At 34.1% G+C, this 16,435-nt stretch overlaps 1 protein-coding gene across 49 annotated transcripts in view; it reads right to left on the bottom strand.

Moving 5' to 3' along the window:
- The window catches only part of RIMS1 (regulating synaptic membrane exocytosis 1), a 298,940-nt gene that overhangs the window by 81,887 nt on the left and 200,618 nt on the right, over positions 1-16,435 (bottom strand). For 19 of the 49 annotated variants that reach the window (XR_005858215.2, XR_005858214.2, XR_006939004.1 and 16 more), the window contains 4 exons: positions 13,620-13,697; positions 11,405-11,476; positions 6,385-6,567; positions 4,943-5,055 (listed from right to left, as the gene is read on the bottom strand). Coding sequence is in view for 45 of the 49 variants with exons in the window: in XM_040697585.2 (XP_040553519.1) it covers positions 4,943-5,055; positions 6,385-6,567; positions 11,405-11,476; positions 13,620-13,697 (446 nt within the window). In the remaining 4 variants the exon portion in view is untranslated. The remainder of the gene's footprint in view (positions 1-4,942; positions 5,056-6,384; positions 6,568-11,404; positions 11,477-13,619; positions 13,698-16,435) is intronic. The other 30 variants (XM_040697606.2, XM_040697604.2, XM_025149013.3 and 27 more) reach the window with 3 other exon arrangements.

The raw sequence follows: 16,435 nt of genomic DNA on the forward strand, positions 1-16,435 counted from the left end.
AGTAAAGATTCCACAAGCTGCCTCAAAATATGCAGTGCCACCTAAGAATTTCAAAATAAAACCAGAAATATGAAGACAAAACAAACAGTGCTAGAAGACTAAAATCTAAAATTGAAATTACTTCTTCTTCCAGTCAATGATGGATAAGACAGGGTCTTAATTGCAAGCATTTGATCTTTTACCATCACTCAAGCCAGACTCTCACGGCAATTACATTTCATTTCACATACACATGAAACGCTTTTTTTTTCCAGGTTTTTTTTTTTTTTTTTTTTTTTAAGGATCTTAATATACAAAGATACTTGCAACTCTAATCCGTTATTTCTCAACACACTAATTTTCCATATGAAATTATGATTCCTGGTTGCTAAAAGGAACAGAGGACATTGAAACATATCATTCCTGGATGTTATGACTACCACTGGAGATTTGTACACATACTTAAATGTATATATTATAGATATGAACTTCATAAAAGCAATTTCCATTCATTACCAACAGAGATTTCAGTTTGACTTTCCTTCATGAAACAGCTGCGTGTGCGCGCACACACACACACACACACACACACATGCACTTCAACCTGCATATACAAGAGCTATGCAGCTTTTTCTGACATGAGCCAAGATACAGTAACACCTACTGCTGGTCAGGGTTTCATTTTTCTAATGATTTATAGAAGTAAGCCTTATACAGTGATACCTGCCATTGGAAACATACACTCTAGTTCAGTTACGTTTATTGGTACTCTTTATATGTAAATAGGCTGCTGATTATTGCAATCCTTATTCCCATTACATGACTTTTGAAACATGAAACCGTACCACTGAAGCTAGGAAAATGAAACCAAGCTGCGAAGTGTCAAAAAGAAGCAGACAGATGGAGAAAGACCTGCTTTCCTTGAATCAGCTCATTTTTATACTACAAACCATCATCATACATTTATCTTACTGGTTCAAAGATTTCAATAGTACAATACATGTTTTTTCTTCACTTGTTACATTTCCTAATGGTATCTACCATTGCTAAAAAGGAGCATAAACAAGTCATACAAGAGCTTCAGGCTTTATTAGTAATTAACTGTTATGCAAAAGTGTAGATACCCACCCTATTCAAGTGAAAATCACTGTGAGATCTGATAGTTGGTGTGAGGTAAAACGGACTGAGTAAAGATCACAGAAATATGAAATATACTTCATACAGAAGTGCCATTTAAAAGCCATGCAACTATACAACAGATTTGTTGTACAAACAGCCAAAAAAGTCAATGCAGAATTCCCACCCCTCTTAGCTTCCTTATTGATTTGCACAGTTCTATTCAAACACCATGCAAATAAACACCGATGCAACTTTCTTGCAGCTTGGCAAAGGATAATATATGGAGTGCACAGAATTGTCCATATCACAGCTTAGAATTTTATTGTTTTAGTCACTGAGTCAAAATATCTTTGTATTATCAGAGCATTATATAAAAATGTCAGTTTAAACAAAGAATGAATAATGCTTCACTTGCAGCACAAGTTAATGTAATGACTACTAAATTGTGACTTTCAGAGAACACAAACAGAAATGCCTAAACCAGACTTAACTTTCATATTCAAGCATCTCAAGACCTTTAGTTGCATTAACAACCCAGTGTGGGAATTACTGCTAATGGGGTTCCAAAGAAACACACTGTAATGCCCTCCTTGAATATCACAGTGATTAAACTAAAAATCATGTTGCCTAACAAACACAGGAGCCTACAATCTTAACTGTAACTGCTTTAAAACACCTGTATGTATTGGCGTGGCTAAAAATTTAAGGTAGAACTCTTCCAAGTGAAAATACCCAGCATGATTTCTAGTTTTTTCAAAACTAGGAAAAGTAGCTATCTCCTTTAGAACAGTCACCAAAGAGCTTGGTTTCACTGTTCTTTTTTTGTTGTTGTTTTGTTTGTTTGTTTGTTTTGTGTTTGTACGTGTGTGTGTGCAATTATGCTATTTTGAGGTTATTAGATTATCTTTATACTGAACTTTTTCTTATACTTTTTCTCCCTGTTCCTGATCGGTAGTACACGCACCATATCTTTAACAGAATGGGGAACTGTAGTCCTCCTATAAGACTTTCTTCTATTATGAAGTAGATCTACTGGGAAGAACCTATTGAAGTAAGTCACAGTTGACTGTTCATAATTCTAAAATCAAAGCAGTAAATAAGACAACATCACTTGATAGAAGCAAAGAAATAGCCATTATTTTTCAGTTCTAAACTTGATAATGAAAAAAATGAATGTCTATTCACCATTAGTCCTAGAAGAAGTATTATTAGCATGCATGTTATTACGACAGAAGACCGAGAGATAAAATATCACACTTTCTTGAGAAGAAAACTACAGCCACTCTTGCTTCTTCGTTAACTCTAGTATTTTCCACATTGACATTTTCAAAGAGTAACAAAATTACACTACTGGATTCCTGTATACCTCCTGAATATGTAAAGAATCAATAATAAAAAAAAAACCCAAGTCTTGATATAAAGTCATTCAGTCTTTCCATAACAATTACTATGATTTGCAAAACAGATATAAATTGATAAGATCTATATTCAACCCTTCTGACATAACAAAATTTGTGTAGCGTAAGAAAGCGCTTTACTACAAAAATGATACTTTACAGTACATCACATTGTATTTCCTTGAAATGCAAGTTATCGACACTGACCACCAATAAGGAGCTTTATTTTTAAATGAAGAAAATGCAAAGAACTTTTAAACTTTACTTCTTGTAACATTTATAGATTGCACTGGATTTTGACATTTTCTGTACCCATGGTGACTGTGAATTTAAATCACAATTAAGTAATATTTCAGTTCAAAGTACAGTTAATGAAAATCTTTCATGGACAAATATATTGAGATTCAACTGTAATTAGAGTCAAATCACTTCTAGTCACTCCATCAAACTCTGATATTCATGTGGCAGGAATTAAAGAGGTGAAACTGATAACAAAATTTGATACTGAAAATCACAGCAAGTATTATTTTTTATAGCCTCACTGAAGCTACTCGCCTAGAGAAAAGTAAAGTTTATACATACTAATATACTTATATCAGATGATACTGTCAAAACATTTAAAAATATTTTATAAAGTCTGCTAAATGTAGTACTTCCCTGTAAATACAATCTCCGTCTGAACAGTGTGTTAAACATGGGCAATATCAGAAAATCTTCCTTTCAAATGGACAAGCTAATCAGACAAAATCAAAATACTATGTGAAGAAGAAAAATCTCTTCAGCCTTCAATTCCACAGCTGTATTGACATAGGCAGTATATGATAAATAACAAAGTAAATAACCTACTTGTTTATTTTCTGCATATGGCGCAAGCATATGAACCACAAATTTGAATAAGAGTTCAGTGAAACAGCATTGTGTTACAGATATTCATGGCACTGATAGCTTTTAAAAACAACAGTAGCTTTTGTCTTGTTTAAAGATCACTTTTTCTTTGCTCTTCTGCATACAAGCCCATACAACCCACCTCTACTTAATTTCACAGCATGTCCTACATTCATTTCCAAAGTTTTTAACAAAACATTAACTAGCGTTTTATTCCCAACACAATAGTTACCAAAAAACAGCTGAAAGATAACAGATGAATACCCACAGGAAAACCAAAAGAAATTAAAAGCTGAATGTACTGTATATCGTACCAAGTTCTGAAATTGCAGATGAAGCATGAAAGAAATTTGAAATGCACCTTTCATTACACTTCCCTAAAAAGCTCTCGCTTACTAATATGTAGAAATAGAAATTGTAAATGTAGATTGAAACTAGTTTATAATCAAGACAGTCCTTAGTTCACCATGAAACACCACGAGAAGTCTCAAAAGTAAACTTTTAAATGAAAAAAACTATTTATATTAGTATTTCAATCATTCAGAATAAACACATGTATAAAACAAGAACACATTTTAATGTATGTTAATTGAAGGTGTATTATGCCATCACAGTTCAGTCTAATAAAATTAATACAAACTGACTATCTGTGTTAATGTGAGTGACTGTACATCATACACAAAAAAAAAAAATACAGCAATCTAACATGATTAAAAGGTCATCGTCAGCACTATTATCTATTTAAGGAAAAGATCTGCCATCTTCAGTAAGGCACAGTAAGGTTCAATAAGGCACAACACATGATCATCTGAAGCATTTCTTTCATTTTCACACAGAAGAAAACCTGAATGCATACATATTACCTGCTGTGAAATTATAACTAATTTTACGGCCATTTGATTCTACTGTAATAGTTCAAGCTATGCATGTAATGCATTGCTAGAAAAGGTAGCAGCAATATTTACACCTATTTGATGCCAGTTTGTAAAAACCATCTTCCACAGCCACTAAGTCTTCATTGTCATTTTCAAAAAAAGAGCAGCAGTCTTTGCCCAATCAGTTTATTCTTAATAATGTAAGAGCTGATGAACTGTGCCTTGATATTTCTTGCACTGATTGTTTTAATTCTCTAATCAATGAACCTGTCCCACTCCAGAAGGAATTTTTCAAATTGCGATTTTTGTTTATGATTAATCTATGCAAACAATACACAACAATTAATATAAACCACAAAATAAGAAATGAATAACACTGTCAAAATATTTGCTTCAGATTTCTTTGGCTGAATAGAAACTAGATATGTTCATGGAAACTACCATGACTCTAATAGAAATTTTGAAGTAGACAAATATAAAAGGCTCCTAGAAAATTAAGGCAATTAGACTGTGTATATTGACCACTCAAAATCTACTAGACTTTCCAGACTACAAATATGCTTTCATTCTCTTCTATTTGGCAAAGTTATAGCTTTTAACACATAGCTGTGAAAGCAGAATTTAAGTAAAGCAAAGAAAAGTAAGAAGGCAAAGAGTTAGAGCCATCATAAGCTCATTATTTGATACCTTGCTCTATACTGCCACTTCTTACTGGAACTTGCGGTAGCTGTCTTCCCCTGCGACTGCTGAAGGATGTGTCTGCAGGAGGAGACTGGGTGGGACTTCCTTGTTGATGTATTCTGTAGATGAAATGAAGATAAAATAAAATAACCCAAACGAAGAGAATTTATATATTCTTACTTTTAAACACAAATTAAATTGCAAATAGAGAAGATGAGTTTGAAAAAATTTGCATTTGATGTATGCCATATGTACATATTCAGGATTGGACAACTAGTAAACTTCTATGGCTTCACCTTTAACTTCTCTAACTGCCTTCCATCTAAGGAGAAAAATTCTCTATCTTTCTATTTTATGGTGATTTGAGAAAGTACTAGTCAAAAAACACTGAACTGAAAGCAGCTTTCCAAAAATTATTAGGATTACTGTTCTCCTGCTCTGGTACAAAGACAGCACAATATGTCACCTTTATGTTTCATTGACTTTTGTGTTCCCTTCGTGATGACGCCCTATTGCACAAGATCACAGAACTAGACAGCAAGCATCTAATGCCATGGCATAATGGGTTGTTTTTTCTTGAACTTAAACAAGGAAAAATATCTTTAAACTTGGGTGTGTGTGTGTGTGCACATGCTCACGGTACAAACTGGAAAGTGAACAGAACAATGTATAAGGTTTTCTGTATTCTTACCTAAACAAATATTGTAATCCCCTTGACTTTGGCTGTATTCTAGCTACCACTATTTCAGAGCACTTTGGCTACTTGACTTCTTACACATACATATAGCACCTTTAACATAGTGGGCACTTTTAGAATGCTTGTAAGTTTTCATTATTAATAGGTAGGGTCACTGGTAATAACTAGAGAAAAAGCTTAGGGAAGTAAAGCAAAGGTGAGAAGAAGGAGATTGCTGAAAGGGACAGTTAGTTAATTAAGTTTCCTTGCCAGCTACAGTAATATCACACTAACTACTGCAGAAAATCACTGTTTATCTACTGTGCCAAGGGGCAAGTTTTGCAGTTTTAAGTAACACACTTCTACAAGTTCAAAATACTTTTAGCTTTTATACTACGTGGATCAACTGACTTTCTTTAAGCCTGTGAGATTTAGCAGTCAGAAAAGAATGTGATTTCCTGCACAGTGTTCAAGCAAAATACTTAAGTAATTTTCAGATGGATACAGAACAAAACACAACAATGAAAGGACAAAACACAGCCAATTTTTTACTCTGACATTGCATAACTATTTAAGATCAACAGAAGAAATACCATCTAGATGGTGAAGATAGGCAGCATAAAGGATATGGGAGAAGTGTAAATACCATGAAGAGAGGAAAATCTACAGTGCCAGGATGAGTGAACGCGCCATGTATGCTCAGGAAAGTACAATACCACACTGACACCTGGGAGGCAGAACATGAAAGCTGAACTGGACATGAAATAGCAACCTTGTCAGAAGTGGAGAAGGTGGCGCCGAGCCTCCGGGCGCAAGGTGATGTACAGAGCATAAGGCTCTGACACTAGAGTGCTCACTCGACCTGGAGCGAGCATGATGTTTTCCCCTAATGACTGGCTGTTCAGTTGTTCGTGGGGCTGGAAGTCCCCTTCTAGAAAGACATGGTAGCAGACCCCTAAAACATCAGGGCCAAAAAGAAACTGTTCAGTTGTTAGCTCCAGGCACACCTTCCCATGCCCCCCTCCACCAAAGAACATCACAAACATTGGCTGCAGGGCCAGAATGGGCATTTCAGACCCAAGTTATTAATTCAGATTATAAATCCATTTCCAAAAGAATAAACTATAGAACACTCACTGCTGCCGATACACATCACTCTACTTGTGTAACTGCTGAGCAATGAATACAGTAGACCATTGGCCAAAACCCTAGCTGCATCTCAAAAAGTAAACGCGAGCTAATAACATGTATGAAATAATAGGGGCTAGGCACAGAGTAGGCTATAAATACCTAGTTTTAACATAGCGCATTTCTGTTTTCAAAGCATACCTTCTGTCTTTATCAAAAATATTAACTGGATTCCAATTAGTGTCCCAAAGAGGGACAATTAGTAATTGCACGCATACATCATTCCCTTAGGAGTATGAAGCAAGAGATCTATTTAAGTAACTTTCTGCAGCAGAAACCAACACAAATATACAGTTCTGAAGGAACTCTGATGAAAACATCATTAAAAGATGCAGCAAAATGATTAATCATTTTAGTGTAATTAGCAGCATAATTGTTATTAAATTATGTATTTTGAAAGTATTAGATAACCTAGAACATCTCATGTTTGGAGAATGATTAAGTAGATTTCCAGCTGTGCCTTTTTACTAGTTCTGGATTTTCCAGAAACGCAGCTTTTTGTAAATGATAATATTGTATTTGTTATTTCAGAAATATCCATAAGGCCACTCATGATACCTTTTCATTGTGGGTTTCTACTTCCTAATTTCTCCAGATTTATGAACTGTTCCTGCACACACACAGCACATCTTTCCCAGAAGTTACAATCAAAATAACCAAGGGACTGTCTAGTTTGTAAAGCTATTACATGCTTACAAATTATCCTTTAAAAAAAAAAAGAAAGAAAGAAAAGAAAAAGAAAAGAAAAAAAAAGAAGAAAATTAAAAAAGAAAAATAATTTAAAAAAAGAGTGCATTTGAAATAACATTTATGCAGATGCCTACCAAGAATAAAGGTTTTGTTTCAGGACCAACTAATGACAGCTTACATGGAAGTCCTGCCACAGTGCTACAAAAACAGGATTCTGTTCCCTTTGCTATATCTCCCTCTTAAACCCTGACACTTTCTTAACTCCCAGTTTGTTCTAGCAATAACAGAAACATTTTTACAGGGACTGACTCCCTGATCCTACAAGATGCTCAAGATGATCGTGATGAGCTGAGATCTGAAAATGCCTGTTCAGTCTCAAATGTAAATGTAATCCATGCCAGTCTAGAAGAAAGAGCAGTTGCAGAAATGAAGAAGTCCACAATATCTGATTAGGAGAAAGAGACAAAGAGGAACAAGTATGGGAGACAAAAGCTGGTGTGTGACTGAGGAAATGAGAGAGAAGTTAAGAAGTGTAGAGAGGACGGAATTAAGGAAAGATAATTTGAAAGTGAAATGACAGCTTATGATAAATGACATTGTAGCAAACATATGTCGGTATCTTGTTGCTTGGTACCACTGCTTCTCCCACAGGAAGGTAACATGACAAACAGCAAGACTGTAACTCAACTGGCCACGGACCACAGGGGCATTTCTATAGGTAAATCAAGCTTCCTTCTCTTCAGACTGATATTTCAGTGACATAAATAAAAATAAATAGATAAATAAATCACAATGAAACCACATGCTGGCACATGTGAAACTAAGGGTGCAGTACCATACCTTTGGTACAGGGTCCTGCACAATTCATAGGAAGTATAGTTAACAACTGTATCATTATGTTTATGCAGCTTTAAATTTAGTATTTGGGGGTAAGAAATTAGGGGTGGAAGAACTCACTTCAAAACTGTGATGAATTGTTTTTTGTAGTCACATTCATACAAGCATAAAATTATCTTCTATTTTCACATGATGAGTTTTACTGCCTCAGAAAATACTGAGTCCCATCTTCAGGCTTATCTCACTGAACAGTTACAGGAACAGTTAAAACACCTGTAAATTTTTGGGATGGGTTTGGTTTTTTTTCCCCTCTTATGCTGATTTCCTAAAATATCACAGTACTTAAGAATGTGATCTTACAAAGCACGTTGAGGGGTTCTAGAGGGAAGCTGATAGCATGCTGATATCTTATTCTCTGTGAACACCTGAGCTACTTGTAGATAAGGTCAGCAAACCTCAAAATAAAAGCTAGACCAAGATAGAAATGGATAGTAGAGGAATTACTATGGAGTTATATTTGCCATTTGACAAGCAAATTACTTGCCTGTTATCAAAATCTTCTGGCACTGGTGCAGCGTTAACAACATGATGTAATGCTGAACTACAGCACATAGATTTGTTTAGAACTTTGCATGTCAATTCTAATAGTAGTTAATCATTTTATGGAAATCTACACCACGTGCTGTGAAGGATTAAGAGAAAGAAGCATAATTCACATTTCTCTACACTCCTGTGCTGCACTGTGTTCACTGTTCTTAAGACTGCTAGAGCTTACTTTTCTATTGTGGAAAATAAAAAAGGAGCTCTGGTGACTGACTGACACTTTTGGAAATGTTTCAATTAAGGAAAAAAAGGATAGTGTTTTTTTTTTTTTTTTTAAGTTTTCCTATTTACCTGTGAAAGAGTTATTTCAGTTTTTTTTTTAAAACAAACAAACAAAATACCCAAACACCACTTATCCCTTGGTAATGACTACCTTAAGTTACACATTACCTTGTTATTAATCAATGCAAAATGAGAAAAGAATTTATCTCAGCACAGCAATGACTAAAGTATGAATTCATTAAATTCCATATAAATTCTGTGTAAGTAGACACTGTAGCAACATTCCACTGTTGTCTCCAGACTTGCTCTTTCCCATATACCTGAATATATCCTCAAATGTATATTATATCTTGCATAAAAATTATAAGAAGCTTTGAAACATACAGAAAAAAAAAAAACCTCAAAATTTCAGACCTAGGTTGGTCATTTCAATCAGAAAAACACATTTCTCATGCCTCAAAAAACAATTTTCATAAATGTAACTACACACTTAGAGGTAGAGTCATGTGCTATTAATGTATTCAGCATAACACCTAATAAGAGCAGTTCCTGCAAATCAGTTCCTGTAATAGTAGGCGTCAAAAATATCATCAAAAATATCTGAAATTCTGTTTCAAGATTATAATCCACACCAGCCATACAATGAGATTAGTTAAAAAACAAAAACAAAAACATGGGATTTAGTAAAGTATGCATTTTGTGATCTTGACACCTGTAGAAGGAAGATACACTCAGCTTCAGCTCATGTGCTGAAAGATCAGGTTTGAAATGTGAATGTACATACAGATAGGTACATTGATTGCTCCAACCTCATATGTTGTGGGATTTCCTTTTATCCTCTACTACTTTCTCCCACAATCTTTACACTGTCCTTCTTTAGAATCTCATACATTTCATTTTCCTTCCCTATTCTTTATGTTCCCATCTTCCATTTAATGTTTGCATTTCCACATTTTCTGCCCCATTCACTTCGTAACTTACTCCCATCTTTTCTCCCTTCTCAGCCTCTTGCCAAGGTTCTTAAAATCACTCAGCCTGCATGATTACCAACAACTGAGACCACCACAGTTTTCGTCCCAGAAACTCTCCCCTTAGTTTTCAGAAGTTATAAATAAAAATAGGGAAAAATATGGATGTAATGAATTGAAAGGTAAAACTGTTGCTGCTTTAAGGACAGCAAGGACTTCAGCCTTAACTCTGGTGATATACCTGGTCAAAACTGAAATAAACTGCTGTTGGGACAGCAGAAGTCTCAAAACCAAAATAACAATCTGGTCCTTGAAGCAGTAAAATAAAATAAAAGCTCTGAACTTTTTTCTAGATAATGTGTATTTGCTTTGAAAATAAAACGTGTCTGTGTTATTCATGGAAGTTTTTCAGTCCTCACAATCTAAACAGATGAACTCCTCTGCTCATCAAGAAAACACAAATCTTCTTCTGGAAAAGGGAGGATCTCAGTCCTCCTCACTGCTCTTAGTTCAGCTGACATGCAGGCTTAAACAGATACACTCATGATTAAGCACTTATCCTTATTTCTTCCACTTTTTCTTAAGAATTTGAGTACATAAGCATTTGCTATCGTAATGTAAAAGCTGAAAGTTACAATAATAATGCATGCACAGGAAAATTTAGTGGAAGCAGAAGGTAAAGTATCAGTGTTCATATTAACTTTATGTAACGACAGCTTACAGAATTTTTCAATGCACTTATATATAAGAATTCAACATTTTTATATTGAAATGTGAAGTTGCTGGCTTAGAATATAGGAGTGTGATTTCAGTGTAGCTCTTTCTTAATCATTTGATCCGATACCTCTTCAATTGCTAGTCTCCTCGTGTATTTTTCTCATCATTAAAGTTATTTTAAAATAGACAAGTTTTTTGAAAAATATGTATGGTAAAACAGAAAAGGGTTAGTACCATGCTAATGAAATATGCTCTGCATTTCCAAATTTCATCTTACAGAGATCAAGTCAGTGGCAACCGGTCTCATACTTTGGGTTACTAAATGTATGACTGCTAGTCTTTTCCTCCCAGATAATCTGCAATGATGGAGACTGCCAGAAAAATTTTATTGTATTGACAACACAACAAGCAGTGATAATAATATGGATGCTATAAATAACACTGTAAATTACAGCAACATAGCTTATGGTACTGTTATGCATATTCTGCTTCAAAAGTAGTATTAGATGTACATTATGAACACTGGAATCAGTCTGATCATAAGAGATGTTTACTCATCAATCCTACCTTTCCGTTTCAGCTGCGGAGCCTTTCCTAGTTTGTTTTTGGCTGCTATATCTTTCCACTTTTCTGGACTGCCTGTGGAATGACAAGTCAGAAAAGAAATAAACATAGAAGAAAAAAAATACAAAACCATGAAGATCTTATATTTATTAATGTGTTAAGGGAATAACAGGATGGTTGACAGATGGAAAAGTGACAGCTATCTTCATGAACAGGTTGGTGAACTTGGGGTTTAAAACAAATGGCCCTGATTAGCTTTGACTGAGGCTGATGGCGTGAAGGTTAAGAGGTACCAAAACAGGGAGAAGACATTAATCCTGACTGCACGTGCCACTAGCTCCCATTTCACAGCCCATGTCTGATTAGATACAGTGCTTCTCCTAGGTCTTTTAGTGCTCTCTTGATAGCACTATAACAAAAGCAGAGCAGACAGTAGGAAGAAAAAATGTTACAGACAGGACCAATAATATTCAAATAGAAACCTTAAAAATTGCTTTTAAACCTGTATTTCAAAACCAAAACAAATAATGCATCATGTCAGATTCAAATAACTGTTATTTGATGTATACTATACTGATAAAAACTTGGCTTTTCAAAAATTTCATTCCATTAAAAACTATTAAAAGATTATGAGAAACAGTTTGAAACAATTCTATTTTTTTCTAATTAATGGAAATAAATTAGAAGTTTATTTTGTTCCCTTATTTAGATTATGAAAATAGTGGCAAGTCTCGTGTTACAAAATTTCTATTACTACCCAGAGTAATGAGAACATTTAAAAATTAGGATTTATAATTTTAAACCTCTGATAATCGTCAACACTTAGTTTTTAAGAGAAAAAAGGGCATACAGTGTTTCAGGAGTGGACAAAGAACGGGAGTGATGATTATTCATTCTTAGATCATGTAAAGTACCAACCCTTACTTGCATAGCACACAGGAAACACGATGAAGAAATGCATAAGAAACTTGCAGTGATATTATCAACTTCTATACTAAGGTATAAAAGAATTACTGTGGGCAAAAAAAGAAAAAAAAAAGATAAAAATAATGGTAAGGAATAAAGATTTTGTTTTAAACCTCAGTGGTTACACAAAGAGTAACCCAGTGACTGAACTGGAACATACCCAAACAGCTGTATAATCAGCTTATATACAAAGAATATAATCACAGCGTATTTTCACTGCAATATTTGATCGGCATTACAGCATGACACAGTTGGAATCACGAAAAAGGAAAAAATGCAGAAATATATAATGTGTATTCTTTTCTTACATTCTTGTGATTTTTTTTTTTTAAACAAACAGAGGTATGTATGAATACCCAATGCCTTCCAGTTTTCAAAATAACATATTTTCTTACAAAAATAATCTCTTGGAATAAAAATTTAGGTCTCCTTTATCCCCAAACTGATTTCTCCAGATTTATTATCTGGAATATGCTCCCATTAGTTACTTATGCTTTTGCCAAGTCATACACAAGGTAGATACACAAGGAAACACATATGAAAACCATATAGCTTTAATTAAAACCTAAGGTGACTGAAGTATTTGAACATATGGTTAGATCCACAGAATGGAGTATGATCTCTGAAATGATGTCATCCTTTTTTCTTTCTGTTTGTTTTATTAGGGGGTTTATTTTCTCCTTACTCCTTTATGTCACTCATTGACCCTGTGGCATTACGTACAATAGAGAAAAAAAGTACATAGTGACTCCTCTTTGTAGTATGAAGAAGCAGAAAATGTAATATACAGTGCCAGTGAACTGAACAGACTTATTTCTCTGCTCTATATGCTGTTACTGTGAGCAGCAGGCGTTAAAAATATGGTTAAGATCACAATTTTCTCTGTTTCTTTCTTCTTGCTGAGATGATGCTGTGTGCATTCTCTACAGCTCAACAGCATACTACAGCACTTGATGTCCTACGTGGACACTGCAGGCAGGTGTCCTTTCATGCCCATATAAAATGTACAAATTGTGCATAGGGGACAAAAAAGATGTTCATGTCATATTTTAATTTAGCTCTACAATGTAGTTTATAGGGAATTAAATATCTATGAACAATACCCACATGCCATGTACTTCTACATAAAAAGAGGAAAAAAAAAACCTAACTATTTGAAAGTTTTATGCAGAGCATATAAAGATACTTATAGCGTGTAACTATAGCCAATACCTCATTAACTTGGAACTATTATTTGAGTAAATAAGGATACCTCTGTGCTGCTCCAGGTTTAGCACTTAGGTGGTCTACACTGTCCTGTTTTGGAATGCAAAACTCCAGCGTCCTTGTTCTTCACAAAATTTGGGAACATGGATGTAAATTTGGACAGAATGAGCAGAAACAGAGAGATGGTCACATGCAGTGAAGGTGAAGACATGCAATCACATATATAAACCAGAAACATTAAGGCACAATCTGCTGTGTAAGTCTTATTTCTCACTTCCCCTTCTGTTGACTTAGTCCATACACTTTAAAAGAGTATTAAAATTTTGAGACATTAATAAGAAACTAAGATGCAAAAAAGACGAAAGCCACAATAAATTTTAAACAGTATTCATGCTCTACACAGTGAACAGCAGCACTGCAGCTTAACAGTTGTCATTATCCTTCCTAAGAAAAAATTGACAGTATGGTACATTAAACTAATGTATAAACCTGTGTAGAAATGTTTCCCTTAAGAAAAAAATGATATTTTACCATTATATTGAGAATTTTTCCAATTTTCCTGAAAATTCAAGCAAATTTCTTACGTTTTAATATTTTATTACCAACAGTTCTGCTATGGTAATAACTAACAGTAACAGTTCAATAGTAAAGGCAGAATAACGTAGCAATTTAAAATAAAATTCAAATCGTGTCAGGATATTTTTAAATTTCTATACTCTCTCATTTCTGTTTAAGTCACTTAAGAACATCAGAATTTGTTCCTAGCTTTCAGTTTGGGATAGATATTATTAGCTTCTTGGTTTATTGTTCTCTTGCAATGGAATAAATCACACAAACTACTTTCTTTTACTCAATAAGATGCATCAATGTAAGATTTTTTTCAAATATCATTCTTAGCTCTTAGAAAGCTAACAACAAAATTTGCAGTACATTAATAATCTACAGTACATATTAAATCTGAATCCATACTTCCAGTGTAGTGAGCAAATGCTAAAATTTCTCTTAGGTCCTAAATGCAATAAATTTCATACTAAATCAGTAAGTCATTATTACATACACAGACAAGCACAATATATATTATTATAGATACAGACAAGCTATTCACAGTTCATGTACAAGACATGTGCTTCAAGTTGCTTATTGCTATTAAGTATAACATAATCCACAGAGATAAACAAAAGAGTATTGCTATCAAAACTAAAAATTAGTATTCCCAAAGTGAAAAAAAGGCATTTCCATTTTTAAAAAAGGCCTTAAGACATCAAGAATGTCATATTTATTACTTCCTGATTTTTCCTGATATTTCTGAAATGCTGAATCTACACATTATGTGAACAGGGAAGTCACTACTCTAAAGGCTTGGCAGCTCCTCACTCATTCCTAGCACTCATTCAGTTCATGTCTTTCTAAACTGTCCCCCTGATTCAAGTTGCATAGTGTTGCTGAAAGGATGGGAAAGAATCATTCCAGCCAAATTAGCCTGCCATTGGCAGTACGTAGCACACCTCAGGTTCTCATGGCTGTACTAGAAGCACCACTGTACTGAGCAGCTTCTTCAAGATGGCACTTAGTCAAGAACTTTACACGTGCATGACCACTAAAAGCAACTTCTCATGAACTGAAAGTATCTGAAAAATATTTTTAAAAGGTTTACTTTATCTAGTCTTGGTTACATGCTGAATTTATACCAAGACATCTCAAAAATAACAGTCTAATTAAAATGCCCACCTATCATTAAGTGTTCACTTTCCATTCTTCTTGTTTCTAGTACTACTTACGCTTTTACAGTTTCACAGTTCACCAGTTGCCAGAACGTCTTTCACTTTAGAGAGTGATTTTAGAAAGTCTAATTCTAATTTCTAATGTATAAAAAAAAAAACAAAAAAAAACAAGAAAACAAAACCTCCCAAAGATAAGGCTGCCAAATTCAACCCAAAAGTTATTCTTTAAAATGTCAAGACAAACACAATACAAACCAAACACTTGTTAATTCTTAACACTGAAATAAAATGTAACACATCTTCATCTTTTCAAGGTTTATCAAGGAGTCATTTTTTCCAGTATGGAAAGTGATTTCCAGAACAATAACCTTGCTGAGACTTGTACTAAAATGTGTATTATGAATAATTATCAATAAATATCACACTGCAAACACTGAACTGATCAAAATTGGAAATCATGTTTAGGTCCTACGTTTAAGAAATATACTCTATAAGGAATAGATCTTAATTGCATTTTATATGCAAATTGGGCCAATTTGTAAGAATTCTGGAATGTACTCAAGTGAAGTGTAAGATGACATCTGTCAAAGTCAATTAATCTGTGAAAATATGATCTGAAAGTGGTGATAAATAACTGCTAGTTATCCCTGTTGATCCATCAAATACTCATCACCCTACACCCATAGCATCAAGTGTCAATTTAATAAAAACACACCTTGTAACCAAAAAAAGTCAGAACTGAACATTCCTGGCCAACTGACAAATAAAGGTGAGAAAATAATTGAAATGAATGTAAATTCAAAGAACAGAAAAATTCTACAAAGATAAAGCATTCCACACTGATATTCTACACACTGGGTGAGCACTGACTACACTAAGAAATGAGACTGCAGTTATTGTAATTCAAACTATTGCCCCCCAAAGATTCTACATATTGCAATACGTTTATTAGAAGGTATTACATGATTTCAATCTTTGAAACATTCAGAAAAATTTGGCTGATATCAGAAGGCTTTAATTCTGCATTAAGATTGGCAGCATCCAGATGAGAACCCATCTTTACTGATACATACTTTAATTCTAATCACTTTAATGACAACAAGATTTTATCATCAATTCCGATCCACAGCTTAAAAAATGG

Source organism: Gallus gallus, chromosome 3, assembly GCF_016699485.2.
Source record: "Gallus gallus isolate bGalGal1 chromosome 3, bGalGal1.mat.broiler.GRCg7b, whole genome shotgun sequence".
Taxonomy (NCBI): Eukaryota; Metazoa; Chordata; class Aves; order Galliformes; family Phasianidae; genus Gallus; species Gallus gallus.